The following is a 25,261-nucleotide window of genomic DNA, read 5'->3' as shown; positions in this document are numbered from 1 at the left end:
CGGGGGCGGCCGCCATGTTGTGGAGCGGCGGGGCCGGCGGGTGCTGACGGAGGAGGCGGAGCTGGGCCGGGCCGGGCCGGCTGGTGGCACCGGCACCGGGGCAGGTACGGCCGGGGCAGTGCCCGGGGCACCGTGCGGAGCATGGCACGGCGAGGCGGGGGGCCTGCGGCAGGCTTGGGTGCCGCACTTTCCTCCGAGGGCACGGGCCTGTGGGCCGGGCCGGGCCGGGCTGGGCTGTGCGGAGGGGCCGGGCCGGGCCGGGCCGGGCGGGGCTGTGGGTGCCTTGTCTCCTTTAGTCCCTTTCTCCTTCCCTCTGTTCCTCGGCAGCCGGTGACCGAGCAGCCCCGCTTCTCCCTCCCCGCCCGTTGCGGCGGGGATGGGCCCTGTCTGTGCCGGTTCCTGCGGGCCCAGGCGGGCTGTGCCCCGTCACGGCGGGGCCGGTGAGCCCCAACGCTCCGGTGTGTTTGGTAACGGGCATCCCGCACCTGCAGCGGGGGCCGGGGCTGGGCTGTGCAAAGCACCTGGAAGCTCACGGTGTGAGCCCTTCGCTCGGTCCGTGTGCCCTCGACCGCTGGGGAAAGACGCAAAGAACCAGAGCTTGGATTAACTCTGGGTTCTTGATCAAGTTGATAACACAAACGGTAACAGAGATTTCAGTGGGGTGGATCTGCCAAGCAGCAGCAGAAACTTTGGCCAGCAGTCTGTTGTTTACATACAGCTCGGCGGATGTACCCCTGCCCACCCGATGGCTCTGGGATCTGAGGGAGCTCGTTATCACTGTGTGTTTCGTCAGGGTGTTTGTAACCTGTTGTTGACATTTTGCACGTGGGATTTGTATGCAGGATCAGCCTGAGCTGAAGGTCCTCAGGTGGTGAGAAGGTTCTGCTGGGGCAGGGAGGTTTGTCAGGTCACATTGGTGTCACCTCGGGAAGGTATTGTTGGGCTATGAGCAACAAAACCTCACTGCAGAGTTCTAGAACCTGAAGGAGCCGACAAAAAAGATGGAGAGACTCTGTACAAGAGCCTGGAGGGACAGGAGAAGAGGGAATGGCTTCCCACTTACAGAAGGCAGGGTTAGATGGGATATTGGGCAGGAATTGTTCCCTGGCAGGGTGGGCAGGCCCTGGCACAGGGTGCCCAGAGCAGCTGGGGCTGCCCCTGCCTCCTTGGCAGTGCCCAAGGCCAGGCTGGACAGGGCATGGAGCACCCTGGGACAGTGGGAGGTGTCCCTGCCATGGTAGGGGGTGGAAGGAGATGAGGTTTAAGGTGCCTTCAAGCCCAAACCATTGTGGGGTTCTATAATTTTGTATTAGTCTGTTTTTGGTTTTTTTTTTATTATTATAATTAATACAAAAGCAGAGTTTTCTGGGGCTGTTGACTGAGGCTGTCATGTTTTGTAAATTCTATGGTTTATTTTTGAAGTTTGTCCAGGGGCACTGTTGCATCTTCAGTACCTTAGGTGTTATGATGAAGCAGAGTTTTGGGTGCCTGACCTTTCAGTGAAGCTCCGAGGACAGGGCTGCTGGTGAATTTTTAATCTTTGCTTATAGTGCACTGACTTCTCCTTTACTGGAAGCCTTACCAGAGTGTGTATCTATAAATCTGCTGCTTTCAGCTGTCTTTACCCACTTGGATGTACAAGATAATTGGATAACTGTCTTCTGTGGATTTTTTTCAAGGGAAACTGAATGTTATTAAAGTCAGTAGCCATATGAAAAATGTGCTTAGACCAAGAATTGAAACTACTAAACATAAGCAAGCAAAAGCCCTAAAGGTTCTGTAAGTTGTTATAAAATGCAGACTCTGTAGCCTTTTTTTGTCCTTTTTTCTGCTCATAAGTCAGTCCTCTTTGAGTCTGGAGTGACCAACATGTAAAAACTTATTAAAAAACTTCTAAGGACCCTGTGTCCCTAAGATCCAAGTACTTCACTCTGTCCATCCCCACTTCCTTTTTATCAGCCCCCCCCCCAGGTTCCTGTGCCCAGTGCTGTTTAACTCATCCATCAGTGGATGAAGGGGTTGGTGCCTCCTGAGCTGCTGACACAGAGCAAGAGCAGTGGCCAATCCTCCCCAGAGCTGTGCAGCCCTGCAGAGGGGCCTGGACAGGCTGGAGAGGTGGGCAGGAAGGAACTGTCAGAACTTCAGCAAGGGCAGGGGCAGGATCCTCCATCTGGGGAGGAGTAAGCCCAGTCCAGGCTGGGGCTGACCTGCTTGGGACCAGCTGCAGAGAGCCCTGGGTGTCCTGGTGAACCACAGACTGTGTCCTGGGGCCAAGGCCAGGGAGATCCTGCTGTGCATTGGGAATGGCATTGACAGCAGGCTGAGGGAGCTGATCCTGCCCCTCTGCTTGGCCCTGCTGAGGCAAATCTGGAGTGCTGTGTCCAGTTCTGGCAGGAGGGACGTGGAGCTCCTGGAGAAGGTCCAGTGAATGCTGCAGAGATGCTGAAGGGACTGGAGCATCTCTCTCTTCAGGAAAGGCTCAGTGAGCTGTGTCTGTTCAGCCTTGAGAGGGGACCTCAGCCCTCATCCTCTCTCTCAGTGTCCACAGGGAGGGCTCAGAGTAGAGAGCAGCCTCTGCTCCGTGGGGCCTAGCAATGGGACAAGAGGAAGGGGCAGGAACTCATACCCAGGAAGTTCCACCTGAATGTGAGGAAGAACTTCCCTGTGCAGTGACTGAGCATTGGAACAGGCTGCCCAGGGAAGGAGTGCAGTCTCCCTCACTGGAGATATTCCAGAAATGTCAGGACACAATCCTGTGCTGTGTGTTCAGGGATGACCCTGTTTAAGCAGAGAGGTGGGACCAGATGATCACTGTGTTCCTTCCAACCTGTCCCACCCTGTGATTGCCTGTAACACTGGGATATGCAGGGCAGTGGTGGAGTCCCCATCCCTGCAGGGATTTAACAGACGTGGATCTGGCACCTGGGGCATGGTTAGTGGTGGCCTTGACAGTGCTGGGGGAACAGCTGGACTCTGGTCTTAGAGGGCTTTTCCAACCTAAATGATTCTTAGAATCTACACAGGATAATTAAATAAGTCAGTGTCTTCTAGGTGATTACCAAAATAGGTGTCATTATATACTGGTTGAAAGCAGAACCTTTCTTTTTCCTGTCTGTCCAGTGACTTGTACAAAACGTGTTTGTGTGGGGAAAACACCCTCCAGGTGAGGGTGGAAACAGAAGTGCTGTGGCTGTAACTGGCCCTCTGTGGAGGCCAGCAACTACCCAGATCTCAGCTCTGTATCTAAGGGGAGTTCTGGAGGCCAGGCAGTGTGAACTGTGGCGTTTGATCGGGCCCTGCCTCGTTTGGCACTGGTTATGTCCTGGACTGAGATGAAATCTCAAAGCAGAACATTGTAAGATTTGTACATGTCCTTTCCTTGGCAAGAAGTACCTTGGGGAAATCATACCCAGCCCCTTCCCCAGTGCAGGAATGAGCCTGCAGAAGGAATGGGGTCCTGGGCTGTGCTGCCTGAGCACATGGGGACCAGCAGGAGCCTCTTCCATTGGCAAATGGGAGCAGTAGAACTTGCTCAGCACTTGGTGTTTCTCAGGCAAGACCTGCAGGAGCTGAACCTGCTCTTCACCCCAGCCCTTGTAGCATCCCCAGCCAGGTGACAGCCAGCACAGCCCAGGGCTGCAGGTGCTGCTTCACCAGGTGCCTTGGCCAATTACTGCATCTCTGAAACAGGAGTGTTCCTGCTGCTGCCTCTTGTTTGTTTTCCTTTTGTAGCAGATAAAGCTCTTTAAGGAGACTTCCTGTTAATTAGGGGCCTTTTGGCCCACGGGCAAGAGGTGCCATCAAAGTGACCCTGTGTGTTGTGCTTTGTTTCCCAGTGCAAGGCTTCTGTGCTGCTGAGGGCTTCATGCTGCATTTTGTATTCCCTGGGAACAAGTGTGTCCCTCTTATTTACAGAGCATCATGGTGAAAAGGTGAAATAATCACCACCTGCAAGCAATAAAATAGAGGCTTAATAGTGGTGATTTTCTGAGAAATCCCCTGCTGAGTGCGTGGTTGTCATGTCTGCTTGGATAAGCTCTGCACTGCCAAGAGACAATGCTACGCTGCAGTGGGATGTGTATTGAATGAAAACGTCGTTTATGAAGGTAAAATAACAACCCTATAATTCTCCTGACTTACTAAAAACTGGCTGAGGCAAATTTGGAACCCCTCAGTGAGGGGCCTGGCTGCTGTGTGGCTGCATTGGTGGGGCAGCTGCTGGTTCTGATTGCTGTAGTTGCCATCGCTTGTATTTGAGTTTTAGTTGAAAGGTTGAAAATAGCCTGGTCTTTGGAGTACAGACTTGACTATCATCTTCACTTTTTTTTTCCTTTAGTCATGGAGAAAAAAGGGATTTAGAAAGAACATCTGTGCTGAAAGCAATGGTGATACCTGAACATCATCTGTGTGAGAGGCAGCAAGTCATGTTCCTGGTGGGCTTTCTGCAGTGTCCCCTTCGAGGAGCACTTGCATTTAAGAGCAAGTGTTGTGTATACAAAAATCCTGGTGTAAACCTTTTGGGCTTTTAATGGTGTATTGAGAAGATTTATTGGACATTAGGAAGAAATTGTTCCTTGTGAGGGTGGGGAGGCCCTGGCACAGGGTGCCCAGAGCAGCTGTGGCTGGATCCCTGGGAGTGTCCAAGGTCCGGTTGGCTGGGGCTTGGAGCAACCTGAGGTAGTGGAAGGTGTCCCTGCTCGTGGCAGGGGGTGAAAGAAGATGAGGTTCAAGGTGCCTTCAAGCCCAAACCATTCTGGGATTCTGTGATTAGGGCTGCCAGTGTTTATCTTTGCTAAAGGCCCTTCCAAAGACAGAGATTTTGCTGTTTCCTGAAGGTCTTAGAACCCTGAGTTTCTGCTGGCTCGTGATAGTCCAGGCCACAAGCAGAGCTCTGTGTCATGAGCATTGCATCCTTGGCTCCTGCAGGCTTCCTGCAGTCTTGGTCATCAGAGTGCCCTAAATGTTTGTGGTTTGCCAGTCAGAGTTTCTCTGTCATTGTGGTGGGATTGTGCATCACTTTGGGATGGTGGACGTGAAGCTTTACCTCAGCTTCTGAAGTTGTCATGGAGGGCTGTGGGAAGACTTGAAGCTTGTCTGTGAGTGCAGGTGGAGGTACAGAAGGTCAAATGTTTGTCACCTCTGATCTGGATTGCAGGTTGGGCCCGTGCCTGTGAGGAAAGGGGAGTATTTTCTGCCTGTGAGGAAGGAGAGATGTTTTCTGCCATGGGAAGTGAAGGGAGGCACAGATCACTGTGCATTTCACTTACATCTCCAGCTTCTGTACTCCTGTTCCAGACTGGGTGGCTGAGTGCAGGCAGGATGTGCAGTCAGTGTTTGGCTCTGCCCTTGAACCACTGTGCCTTCAAATGAAACTGGAGTTCAGTTTTTGTGTATTGCTGGTCACTAAGAGCTGGCACTTTTGGAACAGGGGCACTGTAAGACTGATGGCAGTGAGTGCATAAATGTGTTTCTGAGTGCCCAGGGCAGGAGGTGCTCAGCAAGATGCTTTGGAAAGGCAGAAAAATGGGGAATTTTGCAGGACCTTCAGTGAAGAGCAGTCACCTATATCCTATGCTCTGAAGAATACTGCTGTGGTGTGATGGCTCTTGCCATAGTCCAGCATCCTGGGTTTTGGTGGAGTATTGCATCTTCAGGAGTGTGAGGACTAATGGTGAAGATCCCATCTGACACCATAACACTGGAGTAATTTTTTACTTGTCATTAGTGTGATTTCTGTTGTACAAAGCTGTGAATGTGCTTCTCTGATGAGGGCAAGGCGGCAGAAGTTGTAGTTTGTTTTGAAATAAAGCTTTAGATGCTCCCATTGCATAGGGGTAAATGGCTGATTTTATAAATGCTTCTCACACTATACCCTAGTAAATTTCTGGGTAACAAATTACGTCCTTGTAACTTTAAAAAGGTAAATACTGGTAAAACACACAACTTTAACTTTTGGTGCTCTTGCTGATTTGAAAGGAGGCCAATTCCTGAAAAGGTGTGCACGGTTGGTGTAATGTTCCTGTGGGTTAAATGTGGACAAGCTCTGCTTGAGCTTGGCCAAGCACAGAGTATTTTGCTCATTCCCAAAGGCTGTCCTGTGAAGTCTTGGCATGAATGCATTCCTAATAGTCTTGACTATTACACAGCTAAAACCTATGGCCTGGCTTTTTTTTGTTGGTGGTATTTTTAACTCTTTTCCCTTACTGCTTGTTCAAAAACCTGTAAAGGAATCTATAACTGGTAGTAGTCTGCAGTAGTCCAGGTTGAGGAGGAGGAGATGCTTACTGAACCAGCCAAAACCATCAACCCTTTGGGGCCAAGTTAGGTTTTTTGTGTGATGTGGTCAGTACCTGAAGCTGGCATGAGGGCCAGGACACTGCAGCTGCCAGGGATGGAGGAACTGCCACTTCTGCTGCCAGCTGAGGGCTTTGCCTTATTGATTTGCAAGTATTGTGATCAGGTTTAGTCAAATCAAAAGAAGATTAAAATTTTGGAGTTGGGGAAGGAGGACGTCCAGGTTTGATTTTAAGCCCTGCTGGTGATAACTTGGAGGACTAAGTACTTGTGTAATTTTCTCCTTAGCAAATGATGGGGCTATTCCAGAGATCTTGGAAACATTCAACACCTGAGTAGTGATGTGTTTTTACCTTAAAGCCTCTGCCATTTAATACAGGCCCAAAGAGCAGGCAGCATCTCTGGGTGTGGGCAGGCACCTGCTGACTATAAATTTGGGGTCTATTTAAGACTCACTAGTAAGAAAAGCTCCAGGCAACTTTTTTCAGATCTGAAATGCTTCAAAATAAAGCATCAACATAACATTGATGGTATTGAAGTTACCAAGGCATCCTTTACCCCCCTCCTTTGGCCCTGTGTAAATTAGGAAATATATTCAGCTTTACATCTGCATTTACATTTACATCCTGTCTTTGGTATTCCAAGTCTCTCACTTTCATCAGCACTTCTTGTGTTAAACACTTACCCACCCAAATACCTTCCAGAAGAGAAGGCAGATGAACAATTTCTGGAATAAAAAAGGGTCAGGAATCATCCAGCTCTTGAACTGCTTGAGCAGAGCATGTCTGAATTGACAGAACCAACCTGCATCTCTTACACTTCCTTCAGTGTGTGCTGGAGAATCCAAACAGGTACAGCCTGCCTCAAACCACAGAAATAATTTTGCAAAATTACTGCCCTTGTTTCCCTGCCAGGCCTGGTGTTCTGCATGCTGGCTTATTAAAAACATGCCATACCAAGAAAAAACACTTTGTGTTTGAATGCATGAAGGTTGGGTCAATAAAAAGAACAAAAGGCACTTGTTCAGCACTGTAACTCTGCCTGTAAGTATTGTTCTGAAGGTAATGAGCTGTGAGAGAATCCAGCCAATTCAGAGACAGGACAGACGGTGCATGACAAACATAAAGTCAGAATACAAATTCTTCTCATGGGATCCAAACCCTTCCACCAAATCCCACCTTTCTTCTCCAAGCATAAACTGCATAATTAGTGACAAAATAGTGTCTGAAGAATATGTAACACATGTAGCTCCTCAAGATCTTTTATTTCTTCAACTTAAAGGGAGCCTCAAGCCCACACATCATTGGCTTGCAGAATCATTCAGTCTGGAAAAGCCCTCTAACATCAACTCAAAGCATCCCCCCAGCACTGCCAAGACCGCCACTAAGCCGTGTCCCCAAGTGCCACATCCACGCAGCTGTTAAGTCCCTGCAGGGATGGGGATTCCACCACTGCCCTGAGCAGCCTGTGCCAGTGTTGGATCATGCTTTCCATGAAGAAATTCCTCCTGATGTCCCACCTAAACCTCCCCTAGCACAGCTTGAGGCTGTTTGCTCCTGTCCTGTCCCTTGTTCCCTGGGAGCACAGCCTGGCCCCCACCTGGCTGCACTCTCCTGTCAGGGAGTTGTGGAGAGCAAGAATGTCTCCCCTGAACCTCTTTTTTCTCCAGGCTGAGCTTCCCTGCAGCTGTTCCTGGTGCTCCAGCCCCTTCCCCAGCTCCATTCTTCTCCAGACATGTTCCAGCCCTCTTATGAGAGGCTCAGAACTGTCGCCAGGATTTGAGTGGGGCCTCAGCAGTGCCCAGCACATGGGGATGGTCACTGCCCTGGTCCTGCTGGCCACACTGTGCCTCATACAGGCCATGACCATTGGCTGCCTTGCCCACCTGGGCACACACCAGGTCATGTTGAGCAGCTGTCACCAACACCCCCAAGTCCTTCTGGCAAAGCCTTTTGTACCTGATTTGGGGGAAATGGACTCACTTCCCATGGAAAAATTTAGAGACAGCAAGAGCATACCACAAACCAGAGGTGCTGCTTGCTCCCTGGGCTTGTTAGTGGCACAAGTTTTGGGGTAAAAACATGTCACTGTTCAGGTGCTGAACATTCACTGCTGTGTTCTGCCTCTGCAGTCTCTCTGTTGAACAATCTGTGCTGTGTTTCTGAGTGAAAGTTGTAGGTGAAATTTGGGCAGATGGGAACTGGAAAGCTTGATAGTCAAATGTGTTTCAGATGCAGAATTTAAAATGTCTCTTTGCTGTGTAACTGGATCTGGATCTCACGAATACTGTGCTGAGCCATTTTGGGAGAACACTTAAATGTGTGGTGTTCCCTGGCTGATCACGCTCCTCGTGTGGGTTCTGCAGGCTGAGCTCTCTTACTCATGGTGTTAAAACAACAACACCCCAAAAAAAGAAAAGGGGGGAGGGGGCATTTTGTTGAACTGTTTCATTTGAGACACACATTTGGTAGCTTGTGGGTCGGTGAGGGTGGTGGTAAGTAAACTTCAAAACGAGGGAGAGTGTTTGATATGGCATGCACTAATTTTTATTTTCTAAATCTGCTTTATTAATAGCATCACAGACTTTTCTAACTTTTCACTGCAATTATGTCGTCTCTGACTCTGCTTCATTTGGTGGAAGCTGATCTCTGTTAAATTTGGGAGCTTTCTCCAGTTTTGACGCTGAAAGAACATATGGGAGTAATGTGTTAAATTAAAAAAGAGAAAAGCTTGGGGGAGGAGGTGGTAGAGGTAAGCAGGTGTGATCAGAACCAGCTTGGCACTGTCTATTTCAGGGATGCTCCTGTAAAAGTGTTGGCATTCTTAATGTTAAGGAAGAAAAGCATTTTAGCATTTGTAAAAAGTCCAAGTTTTGGTACTGAAAAATGGCATGGCTCAAAGAACCACAGGATCTCCTGAGCTGGAAGGGACCCTCAGGGATCATTGATCCCAGCCCCATCCCTGCACAGGCACCTCAAGAACCCCACCCTGAGCAGCCCTGGGAGCTCCTGGAGCTCTGGCAGCCTTGGCACCATTCCCTGGGGAGCCTGGGCAGTGCCCAGCAGCCTCGGGGGGCAGAACCTTGCCCTGAGCTCCATGCCAAGGCCTGGCCCAGCTCCAGCCCTTGCTGGGCTCCTGTCCCTGTCCCAGAGCAGAGCTCAGCCCCTGCCCCTGTGCCTGCCCTGGGCAGGAGCTGCAGCCCCCAGGAGCCTCCCCTCAGTCTCCTGGGCTCCAGCTGAACCAGCCAAGTGCCCTCAGCTGCTCCTCAGCCCTTCCCCAGCTCCGTGTCCCTCCTTTGGGCACTCTCCAACAGCTTTGGCTCCTTCTGATCTCGTGGTGCCCAAAGTGCCCCCAGCACTGGAGGTGAGGCTGCCCCAGGGCAGAGCAGAGTGGGACAATCCCTCCCTGGGCCTGGTGCCCCCAGCACAGGGTGGCCCTTGGGGCTGCCAGGGCCCAGCAGTGACTCAGATCCAACTTGCCCCTGACCAGGACCCCCAGGGCCCTTCCCACGGCGCTGCTCTCCAGCCTCTCATTCCCAGTCTGTCCCTGCAGCCAGGGCTGCCCCATCCCAGGGCAGGATCCAACACTTGCCCTGTTAAACACCACACGGCTGGGGATTTCCCAGTCCTCACATTTGTCAGGGTCTCTCTCTGTGGCCTCTCTGCCCTTGAGAATGTCAGCAGTTCCTCCCGGGCAAACCTACTCAGGACCTTCCAGTCCTGCCCCCAAGTCACTTACAAAGACATTTGAGAGAACTGGCCCTAAGGTGGAGCCCTTGGAACCCCAGTGGTCACCACCTTGATGTCCCCCCATTTCCTGTAACTTTCTGAGGTGCAGGGCCATCAGCTCTGCAGTGTGGAGTCTGTGTGCTTTGCCTTGTTTTCAAGCTTATTTCACAGAGTATTGTAAAAGTTCATCACATCTTACTGAACTGCAGCGTGTACTGCTGGACCCCTTGCAGCTTGGTGACTTGCCCTGAGTTTTTAACTGTTAAGCCCTGGGCAGGTCTGTGGCTCCTGGAGGCAGCTTTTTCCCAGGAGGGAGTGGGAGGCAGTGCAGGGCTGTCCCTGAGTGGGGCACTGTGCAGCTGCTCCCTGGGCAGCCTCCTCCCAGCACAGCTTTGTGTGCAGTTACCTCCGAGATTCTACCACAAGTTTGTATCTTGAGGCGCCTCCATTTGTGTAGCTGGGACTCTGGCCAGGTGCCATAAATGTTTATGCAATAACAGGAATGAAAATCTCTTTATGTTCTGCACAGCCTCCAGATGCCTGTGTGTTGTGGGAATTTGCTTATGTGTTAGCTGTACCTTTGCCTTTGGACGTGTTTATCTTGGGTTGAAAGACCAACTTGACCAGTCTCCTCTGGTGTTTTTGTGCCCATGTCAGCTGTGGACAAGGCACACAAGGTGTGTGATGGGTAAGGCTGGACCCTGGGGGTGCTGCTCTCTGCCCTTGGGGCTTGGCAGGGGTTGTGACTGTGTATTCTCACACAAGTGTCAGCTCATCTAATTTTTATTGATGCACATGTTAATTTACCAGGCAAATCTCAACTATGAAGCAGCTCTGTCCTAAAATGTATGCTTAAAATATGTGCTTAAATGACGTTAATGTTGCTTATAGACTGTATAGCTGTGTGAGTGAGCAAGCTTTGTGCCAGCCAGGAGGAGTATTTGGGATAGTGCAGGCATCAGACATGGAATGTTCACTGGACTACTAGATGCCTAGTGTGCCTAGTGTGTTTCTCCAGTGGGTGGTGTTAAAAGTCTGCAGTACTTCTGACATGGCTAAAAGCATCCCACCTTCAGCACTGCTCCTGTACCCCTTACCTGAGCAGTGGGATCACAGAATCTCACAGTGTTTTGGGTTGGAAATGACTTAAAACCTATCTCATTCCACCCCCTGCCATGGGCAGGGACACCTTCAGTACACCAGGTTGCTCCAAGCCCAGTGCAACCTGGCCTTGAACACTTTTATGAATAGGGCAGCCACACATCTCTGTGCAGCTGGTGCCAGTGCCTGGACAGGACAGGCTGCAGGTTCCTGGAATCTTCATGCCCTTGTTCTGAAGGATTGCCAAACTCTGCTGCAGGGCCCGGGGGCAATCCCTGCTCCAGGTGGGGTGGGGACTGGCTGAGATCCTGTCAGACACAAAATACCGGCTGCCTGCATTCTTCAGTGTCACACAAGTTTGGCACCAATGCTCTGGATAGGAAAAGTAGTCTCAAGTTCAAAGAACAGGCTTAGGAGACTTTGGGGAGGCTGTTTCAGCAGGGAAGAGTGTAACATTTTGCTGTTCTCTCCTGTCTGTTGCAGCACACTAGTTACTGCTTGGACTTCACAAACATAAATTCCTGAGCCGGCTGATCTCTCCAGCCACTTCCACCATGGATCAGGACTATGAGAGACGTCTCCTACGCCAAATCAACATACAGAACGAGAACACAATGCCTTGTGTGAGTACAGATGGGCTCAGGCTCACTGTTATGTTGACTGTCTCACTTGTGACTGTTTTCCTTGAGCTTTTGAAAGACCTGGCACCTCCTCAAAGCAAACCACAGTCTTTTGTTGTGTTGTGAGCAGGTGTGAACTCCTCAGCTGTTCTATGAATACCCAAATAGCTTCACTTAAAGAGAGCTTTTGAATATATAACCTCAGTTCAGGTTGCAAAAAGGGGTGAAGATATTTTTGTGGAGTTCAGTAATACCTTTTTAATACATAATCTCAGCAAGTACACGTGTAACATAAACAATTGAGGCCTAACAAACTAACCAACTCTAAGGCTTGACAAGAGTAAGTTCAGTGTCTTTTTTTCTTTAATTCAGGTAGCAGAGATGAGAAGAACCTTGACACCTTCCAATTCTCCAATGTCTTCTCCTAGTAAGCATGGTGACAGATTCATTCCCTCAAGAGCTGGGGCCAACTGGAGCATCAACTTCCACAGAATAAATGTAAGTTTTGCTCCCTTCTCCTACAGCTCAGCCTTGGAACCGAGGAAGTGGTACTTTTGTTTTGGCTGGCATGATTGTTCTGCTTACCTTCTGCACCATGCTCTTCTGCAGCCCCAGAAGAGTTCCACTGAGTGTGTGTCCTCAAACCCTATGCTCCCTGCAGTTGCTATTTCACCATATACCCTGAGGTTTCTGTATGGTGATGGCATGTTTCTCCATTTCAGGAAAATGAAAAATCACCAAGCCAAAACAGAAAAGCAAAAGATGCTACATCAGACACTGGCAAAGGTGAGACCACCCTTCTACTGCTTGGCAGTGCCCAGAGCTCTGACTGCAAACTGCTGGGGAAGTTAAGGCCATGCTGGCACTTTCATGCTTATGCCAAAACTCATGCTGGTGTTTTGGGAAATGCCCACATCATGAGTGAGTACCAGCTCACTGCTTTTGATGGGTGTCTGGATGCAAGAGGCTGTCTCTATGCCTTGGTTTATTGTGTCATGAAATCACTTTCCTGCTGGAGTGGAAGGAGGGGAAACTTGCTACTAACCTTGATTTTAAATGGGGGCCTAGGCTTATTAAGAGACTCTGTGAGAGTACAAGTTGTGGAATCCTGTAGCAGACCCCAGGGAGCTGGCGAGAGCTCCATGGAGGATTGAGACTTAACAGTAGGAGCTGCTGAGTCATGATGAGGCAGCAAAATAAGCTCCTGTCTCCAACCCCTCGCCCCTTAGCCTTATCTCTGTAACCTCATAGGCCATTCTCCCTGACCCTTACTATTGGACAAGTTTGGATCCCCCTATACCCTATAAAAAGGGGCTGGTTTAGCCCATTCGACAGAAGAAGAGCTGTCGCTGGAACCCTTCACAGAGCCCCCAATAAACCATCGCTGTAGAACACCAGGACCTCTCCTTCTCCTCTCTCGCATCTGCTTCTGCCTCAGCCAAAGGAGCCCTAGCGAGCAAGCAAAGAGCTGAAATCCTAAGAGAGCTGAGAATCACTCAAGAGCTGACAATCACTGAGCTCGCTACGGGTGTCGTGCGGCGCCGGCTGCGAGCTGACCGGGCATTCAGGCACTCTGTCTCCCAGAGGGACTGAGCTGTCCGCACTCCCTTGCATCACTCGGTGATAAGGCCAAGATCGAGGCCTTATTATGGAATCCCAGGCTGGTTTGGGCTGGAAGGGACCTCAAAGCCTATCTCCTTCCACCCCCTGCCATGGCAGGGACACATTCCACTGTCCCAGGCATCCAGCCCTGCCCTCTGGCAGTGAGAAACCATTCCCCCTTGTCCTGTCCCTCCAGGCCCTGTCCCAAGTCCCTCTCCAGCTCTCCTGGAGCTCCTTTAGGTACTGGAAGGGGCTCTAAGGTCTTCCTGGAGCCTTCCCTTCTCCAGGTCAGGCACACATGATCCTGATACTCCCTGCTGTTCCTGCTCTGAGCTCTCTGCTCAGTGCCTGTTTGCATTTACAGATGGCCTTGCCTACTCTGCCTTGCTGAAGAATGAACTCTTGGGAGCAGGGATTGAGAAGGTGCAGGACCCCCAGACAGAGGACAGGAGGCTGCAGCCATCCACCCCAGAGAAGAAATCTCTCTTCACTGTGAGTTGGTTACTTGCATTAGCACCAGTGGAGGTTGTGTGTGGGGCACAAGAACCAGAGCACAGGGCTCTGCCAGGCTGCTCGTGCAGTGAGTTGGTGTTGTGGCTTGGCTGAGGTAAGCTGTTGAGAACAAATGTGGTGGCCTGCAAAGGGAACCTGAGTGTGCAGCAAGCAGTGTGCTTCCTGTGTTTGTGCTGGCAGGAAAGCTGTGTGAGCCAGGATTTTTGGACAGTGTGGTGAGTGGCCAAATCAGGCTTTTGGACTTGGAGCATTGCTGGGGGGTTTTGTATGGTTTTGGAGCACCTGGGAAAGGAAAAACTGTGTGTTGGAATTAGCTTGGCACCAGTGCATGTTGGGAGTGATGCCCAGGCCTCGGGCATGCCAGGGTCCTCACGAGGTGTTTCTTTATGCAGTACTCACTCAGCACAAAACGCTCCAGCCCGGATGATGGCAATGAGGTCTCACCCTATTCCCTGTCTCCTGTCAGCAACAAAAGGTAACACTGATCCTCTGCAAACTAAAAGAAGGGAAGAGCTGGGATAGAGGGGACAGAGGGTGCAGTGAGGTTCTCTAGGACTTCTGCCTAAAGCTCTAAAATAAATGTGAATTGGGTTTGGAAATCTGGAGAGATAGTAAATAAAACAGTCAAGTTCTAAGAATTTCTTCAGGTGCCCAACCTGTCTATGTGCTTGACATGTCTTGGTCAGCTCTCAGTAATCAGTTTACCTTTCTGCTTCATAGCTCCTTTGTAGAAGCAGAACCTAATTCCTTCCAATCTTGCTGTTGAAAAAGGGTTGTACAGCCTTTTTGTCTGCATTTCTATAGAAACCTCAGAGTGCTCTATAAAGAGTGGCTGCACCTGTGCCTCCCATCTGCTATGATGTGCAGATTCCTGTAGTTGTTTTTTTATCTGTTTTTGTAAACAGTCAGAAGCTGCTAAGATCACCTCGAAAACCAACTCGGAAAATCTCCAAGATTCCTTTCAAAGTGCTGGATGCCCCAGAGCTGCAGGACGACTTCTACCTGAACCTGGTGGACTGGTCCTCTCTTAATGTCCTCAGCGTTGGCCTTGGGACTTGTGTTTACCTGTGGAGTGCTTGTACGAGTCAGGTAAATGGTCACGAGTGTCTGAAGATTGAATTGCCCATTGATGTAGGGTTTTTCCAGGGTTTTTCCAGCATTCCAGGGCTATGGAATGTGCTGTGTGAGGGCTTCAGCACTTGTCACGCTCTATCCCAAGCACAGCTCTGGTTTGTGGGACAGCCAGTGTGACAAAGCCACGTTCCTTACCCCATTCCTCTCTCTGAAGGTAACGCGGCTGTGTGACCTCTCTGTGGAAGGCGATTCCGTGACATCCGTGGGCTGGTCAGAGCGGGTCAGTATGACACTGTCAGCAGGGACAGCTGACACATGGGTCACACAGTCATTGTCATCATAGCTGTAGTTAGCTCCCTGAGCTGGTTTTTCTCTGCTAAAAGGGAGGGGATGGTGAGCAGCCTCTTGTATCTTGAGGTTCTCCAGGCGTTGCTAAGAGGAGTGGGAGGGAGAAAGAGCCAGTTTGCTTCTTCAGCTCTTGACAATAAAATGTTACAATAAATATATTCCAGACAGGCTGCTTGGGCCTCTCAGTAGGGAAAAACATGTCAAATGGAAGAGCTCTGGATGCTTTCCATCTCGTGGGATTTATGTCAAGTCTTCTCCTCAACTTTCAGTTTTCTGACTGTACTTCCTGGCTGTGCTGATCCTGGCTCTCTGTTTGTGCAGGGAAACTTGGTGGCCGTTGGCACTCACAAGGGCTTTGTACAGATCTGGGATGCAGCTGCAGGAAAGAAGCTCTCCATGCTGGAGGGACACACAGCCAGAGTTGGTAAGGAGTGGAGATGCAGAGGGCTCTGAGGGGTCACTTCTTCCTGATGGAACTTTGGTAGCCAGGGATCTGCTGGAAATAGAGAACTCAGAGTACCAGCATTAATATTTATCCCCTGCTGTCCTCTTGAGCAGGTTCAAAATATTATCATCTCATAACTCTGGTGTTCTGATCTCGGTGTGATGGTGGTTGGGTGTTGCAGCAGGTGTTTCCTCCTTGCTTGAGGCTTTTTGGGTTTGGTTACAACATCTCTTCACTGCTGCTGGCTTCCAGTTTCCAGCTCTGCTGGCAGCTTCACACTGAGATTTCCAGTTCCCTTTTTTGGAGGGCTGTTTTTTTCTACTCAGAGATGTTGTGAATCTAAGCTCTGGGGCGAGATTTGGGAAATCCATGCACATTCCAAAATGTTTCTGTGCTTTACTGCACTGTGATGTGAGGTTGGTAATACCTGCAGTCAGTCTGTTCAGGGAACCTCTATTTGTGCCCTGATCTTAGGACTCCAGAGAAGGATGTAAGGGAGGTCTGTAAGGAGTGGTTTGAGGTTTGTTAGCATTTTTTGGTTTTAAACCCTGGCAGCTCTGATGGCTGCATTTTGCTTACCAACTGCTGCAGGACTGGAAGGGTTGGACTTGATAATGTGGCCAGCAGGACCAAGGCAGCGACCATCCCTCTGTGCTGAGCACTGCTGAGGACCCCCCTCAAATCTTGGAGTCAGTTTTAGATCTCTCACAACAAGAAAGACATTGAGGGGCTGGAACATGTCCATAGAAGGGAACAGAGCTGGGGAAGAGACTGAAGCACCAAAAGCAACTGAGGGAGCTGGAAGGGCTCAACATGGAGAAAAGGAGGCTCAGGGGGACCTTCTGGCTCTGCACAACTTCCTGACAGGAGGGTGGAGCCCGGTGGGGGTTGGGCTGTGCTCCCAGGGATGAGAGGGTGTGCCCTCAAGCTGTGCTAGAGGAGGTTAAGATTAGATACTGGGAAAATTTCTTCACAGAAAGGGTTGCAAATCATGGGATCTGGCTGCCTCAGACAGTGCTGGAGTCATCATGCCTGAAAAGTGTTTAAAGGTCATGGGGATGTGACACTCAAGGACATGCTTTGGTGGTGAACGTGGCAGTGGTGTGTCACAGACATCTTTTAAGGAAAATCCTTCTCAGGATTTTTCCTCCTGAGAAGTTGGGAGGACTCAGGAACAAAATGTAAACAATGGTTATCTGTTGCTGTGGAATGCAACAGGTGGATCTGTGATTGGTCCATGTTGGATGTTTGTAATAAATGGCCAATCACAGCCCAGCTGGCTCAGACAGAGAGCTGAGCCACAAACCTTTGTTTTCATTCTTTGCTATTCTATTCTTAGCTAGCCTTCTGATGAAATCCTTTCTTCTATTCTTTTAGTATAGTTTTAATGTAATATATATCATAAAATAATAAATCAAGCCTTCTGAAACATGGAGTCAGATCCTCGCCTCTTCCCTCATCCAAGAGCCCCTGTGAACACCATCACAGTGGTGCTGAGTTGAGGGTTGGACTTGGTGACCTCAGAGGTGTTCTGCAGCCTCAGTGGCTCCTAGAGCAGCCTCTGGAGCTCTGTCCCTGCTGCAGGTGCCCTGGCGTGGAACGCGGACCAGCTGTCGTCCGGGAGCCGGGACAGGATGATCCTGCAGCGCGACATCCGCACCCCGCCCCTGCAGTCGGAGCGCCGGCTCCAGGGACACAGGCAGGAGGTCTGTGGGCTCAAATGGTCCACGGACCACCAGCTCCTGGCCTCTGGAGGGAACGATAATAAGGTACATTCCTTCCAGGGGGTCATGGGAAATGTCACACCCCTTTCTTTCTAGGGCGAGGGGAAATGTTGTCAGGTTGGACATTATTATATCACTGGAGGTGTTCAAGGCCAGGCTGGACAGGATGTGCAGCTACCTGGTCTAGTGGAAGGTGTTCCTGCCCATTGCAGGGCATGGAACTAGATGGGCTTTGAGGTCCCCTCCAACCCAAAGTATTGTATGATTCTATGATTAGGGAAAAATTTCTTCACTGAAAGAGTGGTTAAGCATTGGAACAGGCTGCCCAGGGCAGTGGGGGAGTTGCTATTCCTGGAAGTGTTCAAAAAACAAGTGGATATGCAATATGGTTTACTGAGCACGTTGGGATTAGGTCAAAGGTTGGACTCGATCTTAAAGGTCCTTTCCAACCTTAATGGTTCAGTGATTCTTTAAGGATGTTTGGCCTCTCTGAAAAGGACTTTTGTTTTGGTTGTTGGACCATGACCAAATATAAATCATGCTAAGCTTCTACTCAGTCTTCTCTTCCTAATAAAATGAAAAAGGCAAATTTAATTTTGCTTCTGTATTTGGCTAATTAAATCTCTAGCTTGGCTCAGGGGGTTGAGTTCAACAAAGCCACTGCTAAGCTGCCCTTCCTGGCTTTGTTTGGGTAGTGTATGGTCACGTTTGTTGCAGTAATGTTTGTATGCAGCAGGAATCTGAGGTAGAGCTCTGTGAGTTCTCATACCTGTAGTGCAGGCTTGCAGCTTACTGAGCACCATATGGGAGAAGCATCTGTCAGAAAAAAGCAGGTTCCAAGCCCTTTGGAGCGGGTTGCTAGGTAGGAATGTGCCCAGTGCCTGTGTGACAGCATGGTTGGACCGAGTTCCTCCTGCTCAGAATAACTCCTAATGAGCTGAGCAGATTCCTGGATGTGTTCTGGAATGATACAGCCAGAAAGACAACAGCAGGGTCTGAGGCCCCCTTCAGTGATGCTGTTTCTTTAGATTTATTCCCTTATCTTAGGGCCTGTTCCTGCCACATGGCTTGGGGTTAGGACAGCTCCTCAGCTGAGTGTGGTGTCAGGGTGGTTGTGACTGCCCCATCCCTGGAAGTGTTCAAGGCCAGGTCGGATGGGGCTAAGAGCAACCTGGTCTGCTAAAGGGTGTCTCTGCCCTTGGCAGGGATTTGAACTAAATGAGCTTGAACCAACCCAAGCCATTCCATGATTCTGTGAAGTGCAGAGTGGAGCTGTGCATGTCTGAGCAGAGCTATGGGAAATCAGCTTGTTGCCCAGCTACCCTCATCAGTCCCATTGTGCCTCGTGGGTGTAGTGGACACATGGCTGAGGCACAGGTTTGATCATGTCTCTTCTCTCTGCCAGCTCCTTGTCTGGAATCACTCCAGCCTGAGTCCCGTCCAGCAATACACAGAGCACCTGGCAGCAGTCAAAGCCATCGCCTGGTCCCCACACCAGCACGGGCTGCTGGCCTCGGGCGGGGGCACAGCCGACCGCTGCATCCGCTTCTGGAACACGCTGACGGGGCAGCCCCTGCAGTGCATCGACACCGGCTCCCAGGTGTGCAACCTGGCCTGGTCCAAACACGCCAACGAGCTGGTGAGTCCTTCCCTGTGCTGGGGAGCGTGGGGAGCATGAGCCAGGTGTGCCCGGGTGGTCAAGGAGGCCAAGGGCATCCCAGCTTGTACCAGCAAGGGTGTGGCCAGCAGGACCAGGGCAGTGACTGCCCCCCTGTTCTGGGCACTGCTGAGGCACCTCAGGTGCTGGGGTCCCTCACAACAAGAAAACACGTCAAGTTTTGGGCCCCTCACAACAAGATAGACGGTGAGGGGCTGGAGCATGTCTGGAGAAGGGAACAGAGCTGGGGAAGGGGCTGGAGTACAGATCTATTGAGGAGCAGCTGAGGGGCTCCAGCCTGGAAAGAAAGAGGCTCAGGGGGCACCTTCTCTTCCTCTGACAGGAGGGTGGAGCCAGGTGGAATTAAGGCTCTTCTTCCAGGTAACAAGTGACAGCACAAGAAGAAATGACCTCAAGTTGCACCAGGAGAGGTTTAGATTGGCTATTGGGAAAATTTCTTCATGATGGTCAGGCCTGGAATGGGCTGCCCAGAGCAGTGGTGTAGTCTGTAGACTGTTGGACTTTATGATCTTGGAGGTCTTTTCCAGCCTTAACAATTGCATGATTCTACGATTAATGTTCCCCTCTCCCCTTTCAGGTTAGCACCCACGGATACTCCCAGAACCAGATCCTCGTCTGGAAATACCCCTCGCTAACTCAAGTAGCAAAGCTCACAGGGCACTCTTATCGAGTCCTGTACCTGGTGAGTGATGGCCGTGGCTCTGGCTGCTCACCTGGCTGTAGGTGTGCCCAGCTGGCACCCAAAGCAGCAGTGCCAGTGGCACCATAAGTTGCCTGGGCGGGAATGTGAACGCTCCCCATGAGCACTGCAAAACTCTGACACATTTCCGTGCCTGCAAGGGACACTTGGATTTGCTGCTATGGAAATGTGAGGCTTTGTTAATGATAGTAAAGCCTGCCAAACTCTCCTGAGGAAACATCTGAGTTTTCTTCTAAGAAAATGCTTTTGAGCCTAGAGAAGAGAAGGCTCCAGGAGACCTTTCAGTGCCTCAGAGGCTCCAGGAGACCTGTAGAGGGACTTTGGAAAAGGATCTGGAACAGCAGGACAAGGGGGGAATGGCTTCAGACTCCCACAGGGCAGGGTTAGATAGGATATTGGGCAGAAATTCTTCCTGTGAGGGTGGGCAGGCCCTGGCACAGGTTGCCCAGAGCAGCTGGGGCTGCCCCTGCATCCCTGGTAGTGTCCAAGGCCAGGCTGGACAGGGCTTGGAGCAACCTGGGATAGTGGAAGGGAGCAGAATGAGATGTGCTTTAAGGTCCCTTCCAACCCAAAGCATTCTGGGATTCTGTGATTTTATGAAACACAAGCTTCTCTCCTTGCTCCCAGAAGACTTTCACACCTCTTCACTGATGACTGCTGCCCAGGGAATTCAACATTTGTTGCGGGTAATCCTGATCCATCTCATATCTGCTGTTACTGTTACATGGGGGTGTCAGCAGTTCATGATGGAGCTGACAAATGCTGATAATGTTTTGGGAGGTAGATCCCAATGTAAGCAACCAATACAGCCAGAAAATCCAGTCATATCATCTTTGTGCCTTCAGGCAGGTTGATAATCCTGGGAGGAACAGCCTCAGTTACACATGGCTTGGATTTCTTAACACAAATATTCTTTCCACAACACTCCCCCCATGTGTTCCACAGCTGCACCATAAGGTGCCAGGGCCCAAATTGCACCTGAGGCTGCATGAGGCACCTGAAAGTGGAGGTAGCTGGCTTCTCACCACGAGTAGGAAGGACAGTTAAATCTCTCCTGCATTCCAACTAAGTCTTGTTTTCAGCCTCAAAAATGTGACAGGTGCTAAAGGTTGTTGTCTTGTCCTTAGGCAATGTCCCCTGATGGGGAGGCCATTGTCACAGGAGCTGGAGACGAAACCTTACGCTTCTGGAACGTCTTCAGTAAAACTCGCTCGACAAAGGTAAGGCCAGGCATGGGGGCTGCTGCCTGGGGCAGCTCAGGCCACACTGGCTCTGCTCTGCTGCCTCCTCCCTGATCCCTTCCTGCAGATCAAGGGCTGGGGCAGTGAAGGATTCAACTTTGCTGAGATTTAAGTAAAAGGTTGCCCTTTGTGCCCAAGGCTGGTGTGACACAACATCCCTCTCTAGGCTGGTCCAGGGCTGCTGAGCAGAGCAGAGCAGCTGAGCCCTCGAGTGACAGCAGGCTGGGAGAGCTGGGGGTGTCCAGCTGAAGAAGAGAAGGTTCCAGGGAGACCTTACAGCTCCTTTTAGTGCCTAAAGGGGCTCCAGGAGAGCTGGAGAGGGACTTCGCACCAGGGCCTGGAGGGACAGGACAAGGGGAAATGGCTTCCCAGTGCCAGAGGACAGGGTTAGATGGGATATTGGGAAGGAATTGTTACCTGTGAGGATGGAGAGGCCCCTGCACAATTTTCCTAGAGCAGCTGTGGCTTCCCCTGGATCCCTGGAAGATCCAAGGCGAGGTTGGATAGGACTTGGAGCAGCCCATGGCAGAGGGTGCAAGGAGATGAATTTTAAGGCCCCTTGAGGCCCAAACCATTCTGTGATTCCATGATTATCCCCTGCCTCTTTACAAAACTGCTTAAAATGGGGGTTTGGATGAAAATGGGATCATGGATTCTGCCAGTGACAACTTGGCATCACCAAAAGCAGATTGTGTCTGATGCTCTGAGAACTTTCTTGGATCCCTGGCAGAGGGAATTTGGAGGAGGGGTCTGGGACAAGCTGGCATTGATCCTGGGGGTCTCCCAGTTCTTGCCATCTCTGGGGTACACCTGCCTGCAGAGCTCTGGGAATGGCACTCTGGTCAGCTGCACACATGTTACCATTTGGAAGAAACCCATGGGAATATTTATGGTGTTGGACTTTGATTTGTGAGCTGGAATCATGCCCTGAGCTAGAGATACCAGGTTAAAACCAAACCAACCCAGAAGCATGTGGACTAACAGCTATTTACCCCCTGCTTTGTGTTCCCTTGTCAGGAGTCTGTATCTGTGCTCAACCTCTTCACCAGGATACGATAAACCCCCTCCCTGTGCCCCGGGAACCTACAGCCTGACATTCCAGGATCAGACCACTCCCTCGGCGTGCATGGACCTCCGGAGCCCAGCCAAGGGGAGAGAGAGCTGTGGGACTGCAGGAGGACCCAGCTCATTAAATATGTGCTTGTGACCCACAGGGCTGGGCAGTATTTGGGATGGGGTGGGGAGGGGAGGGAACTGCCAAAGGTTATTGGATTCATCCTTCATAAAGGGAAACGGGTACAAGAGCAATGTTAACCCTGCATCCTCCGCCCGTCGGGATGGTGCTGGGGAGGACTCGTGTGACATGGACCATTGAGACTGGACCGAGGCCATCCCACTGCCATGGTGTGCCTCCTGCAAGAGAGGAGCATATCCTTGCTGCTGTGGGAAGGGGTTTGACGTGCTGCTCTGTGTCCCAGAGTGCCATCTCTGGAGGCAGGAGCCAGCCAGGCTGCTCCGGTACAGCTGGTGCGAGGGGCACAGCTCCAGGCTGGGCATCTAAGGGCTTTGTTCATAGCCTGGTATCCCCATTCCAGGAAGAAACTGGAGAACTGCCTATTTTCCTTTTTTTCTTTATTTTTCCCCCCAGACAGGTACTGTAGTACTTGACATGATCATTCCATAAGACAGCTTGATTTTTTGGGCATGCTTGACAGCTGCCTCCGAACAAATACACTTTGTGGCTCTAGACTTTGGAGGAGACTTGAAAAAACTTCACCTCTAAGGGAGCAGATTCGTGAAGTTCTTCAGTTGCTGTTTCATCTTCTGGGCTGATCCTGGGAGTTACCAGAGAGCAGAAGCAAGGACTTTATAAAAAAAGAAACCCACCCAACCACCTGTGCATGTGGAGCTTCCTTTGGTGCTGCTGTGTGGGTGCCTTGCTCTGGAGTCTCCATGAGGCCAAAAGCAGTTGGGATGTGTTTGAGAAAAAAAATAAATCCTAAAGATCTGATTTTTGGGGTGAGCAGGGCCTCTTCTGGCTGGAAGAGGGGTTCTCCTGAAGCAGGGCTGCAGTGTTGCTTTTTTGTTATCTCCAAGTCCCACACAGGGCCCTGCTCTTGAGTTTTGGTGTGTGGTTTGGGGTTTTTAGGTTGTGTGGGACGAGAGTTCTGCTGGTGTTGGAGCCCGTGGGGTGTATCACAAATGCTCTGTGTGTGTGTGTGTGTGTTTGTGGTGCTTTTAATTTAAGAGAAGCTGTCAGGTGCACAGCCTGTTCCATCTGACCTGTGCCTGTGCCTGCCTTGCCCAGGCCCTGCCTGCCTCCTTGCCCTCTCTGAGTGTTGCTTCCTGTTCCCCTGTGGAATTCCCTGGCTGTGTATATAGACTTGTCTTCTCTCTGTAGATTGCATAGGTAATGCTTTCCCTTTCTTTTTTTTTTTCCTTTGTTGTTTTGTCTGCTCTCCCTTCTTTCCCTAAAACCAGGTGGTAGGAATATGATTGCCTGTCCCCAGTCCCACCAGTATCCTTAGGGTGAGCCAAGGTGTGAGAAGGCCAGTGCAGCCTGGACCACGTGTGCCACCATGCCCATGCCTGATCAGGCTGCTGGTGCTGTGCCTGTGTCACACACACTGGCAGTCACTGGTGAGGAGCTGGTGCTGGGATCAGGCTGCTGGTGCTGTGCCTGTGTCACACACGCTGGCAGTCACTGGTGAGGAGCTGGTGCTGGGATCAGGCTGCTGGTGCTGTGCCTGTGTCACACACGCTGGCAGTCACTGGTGAGGAGCTGGTGCTGGGATCAGGCTGCTGGTGCTGTGCCTGTGTCACACACACTGGCAGTCACTGGTGAGGAGCTGGTGCTGGGAGCCCCCTGCCAGCTCCGAGTCTCCCAGGCCCACAGGCCACTTTGTCATCTCACAGTCTCACTTGCCACCAAAATGAAATTATCATGGAGTTTCTGAAACACTGTTTAAGTGCAACTGCTTTAGTGTAGCTCTGGCCAGGGGATGTGAGGCATGGTTTGAAGTCACCCCCAGGCCTGTCTTGTGTTGTTTGTTCCACTTGTGGGCTCTGTTCCACATCACTGTGGGTTGGGAGCACCCGAAAGCACCCAGGAGGTGTTAAATTGAGTTGGATCATTCAGTTGAGGAGTGGGTTTGAAGTAAAGGGTCATCTGCAGGAAGAGATGGTCTGTTGTGGGTGTCATCAGCTGGGGAAAGGGCCGTTCAGGGGGGCTGGGGAGGCTGGTGGCTGTGCTGTGGATTTTCCTGTTGTGGATTGCCTCCTACTAAATAGCACTGTGCAGACCCCCAGGACACACTGCCTTCTCCTCTGGCAGGGTGGAGGTGCTTGGGCTGGGGGCGCACAGGAGGGCTCAGCCCATTCTGGAGTAGGAGGGAGCAGGGCACCCAGCTGGGGTGTATGGTGAGTGTGGTGATGTTTGGGTACCCCAGCGCCCTGGGACTCCACAGGAGTGGAATTGCCTCTCCCCCTGTGATGGGGGAACTTCCTCAAGGAGTCCCAGAAGATGCTGGGGGGAGTGGCAGTGCTGTGGGGTGGGCAGTGCCAGGTGGGCCCTGCAGCCACTGCCCAGTGCTCCCAGCTGCACAGCAGGGGTAGCTCCTCATTGCTCTGTCCCCCACCATTGTCCCTTCTTGCCAAGGACTTTCCAAGCTGCATCTTGTGTCTACATCTCGCTTTTCTGTCTGCCTTGGGAGAAGGTTGGCTCGTGGTGGCTTCTCTTACTGCACTTGGCAGGGGGGCTGGTGCTTGCCAGGCCAGGGTTAGTGATTGCCAGGCCAGGGCTGTTGTGTGGCCACACGTGTTGGTGACAGAGCATGGCAGGAACAGGCTGCTCACCCTGACCTCACTGTCAGCCCGGTACCGCCACCTTCTCTGCCTTGCTGCCAGGCAGGAGCTCCCAGTTGTATCCGTGTGCAGGTGGGTTTGTGCAAGTGTCTCAGGGTGTTACTGTCACTGTCACCTGCTGCTCAAGAGAGAAAAGGGCAGAGCCGAGGTGATGTGTCAGTGTGTGTGACCTGTGGGCACTGGCTCGGGCACAGGGTCCTCCCAGAGCTGGGTGACAGTCTGTGGCATCGTTGTATCCCAGGTGTCATGTGATGGAAAACAAACATGGAGCACGCTGTAACTTTTTCATGTAAAGCAATTGAACTGTCATTAAACAGGTTATGAATTTA

At 51.1% G+C, this 25,261-nt stretch overlaps 1 protein-coding gene across 1 annotated transcript; it reads left to right on the top strand.

Moving 5' to 3' along the window:
• Positions 1–25,261, top strand: FZR1 (fizzy and cell division cycle 20 related 1). The gene is made up of 14 exons (XM_036399349.2): positions 1–104; positions 11,607–11,746; positions 12,116–12,241; positions 12,466–12,529; positions 13,710–13,837; positions 14,251–14,333; positions 14,764–14,947; positions 15,147–15,212; positions 15,602–15,704; positions 17,310–17,494; positions 18,855–19,088; positions 19,705–19,809; positions 20,955–21,047; positions 22,086–25,261. Exons 2-14 carry the CDS (start codon positions 11,678–11,680, stop codon positions 22,125–22,127), a joined length of 1,482 nt encoding a protein of 493 aa, XP_036255242.1. The 5' UTR covers positions 1–104; positions 11,607–11,677; the 3' UTR covers positions 22,128–25,261.

Source organism: Molothrus ater, chromosome 26, assembly GCF_012460135.2.
Source record: "Molothrus ater isolate BHLD 08-10-18 breed brown headed cowbird chromosome 26, BPBGC_Mater_1.1, whole genome shotgun sequence".
Classification (NCBI taxonomy): Eukaryota; Metazoa; Chordata; class Aves; order Passeriformes; family Icteridae; genus Molothrus; species Molothrus ater.
This window is presented reverse-complemented; position numbering and strand designations above follow the sequence as displayed.

Excerpts from the sequence above, each read along its gene's own strand:
- FZR1 (XM_036399349.2), top strand. The coding sequence starts at position 11,678 with ATGGATCAGGACTATGAGAGACGTCTCCTACGCCAAATCAACATACAG. Across the intron at positions 12,530-13,709 it reads TACATCAGACACTGGCAAAG|ATGGCCTTGCCTACTCTGCC; the intron begins GTGAGACCACCC and ends TTGCATTTACAG. Across the intron at positions 13,838-14,250 it reads AGAAGAAATCTCTCTTCACT|TACTCACTCAGCACAAAACG; the intron begins GTGAGTTGGTTA and ends TTCTTTATGCAG.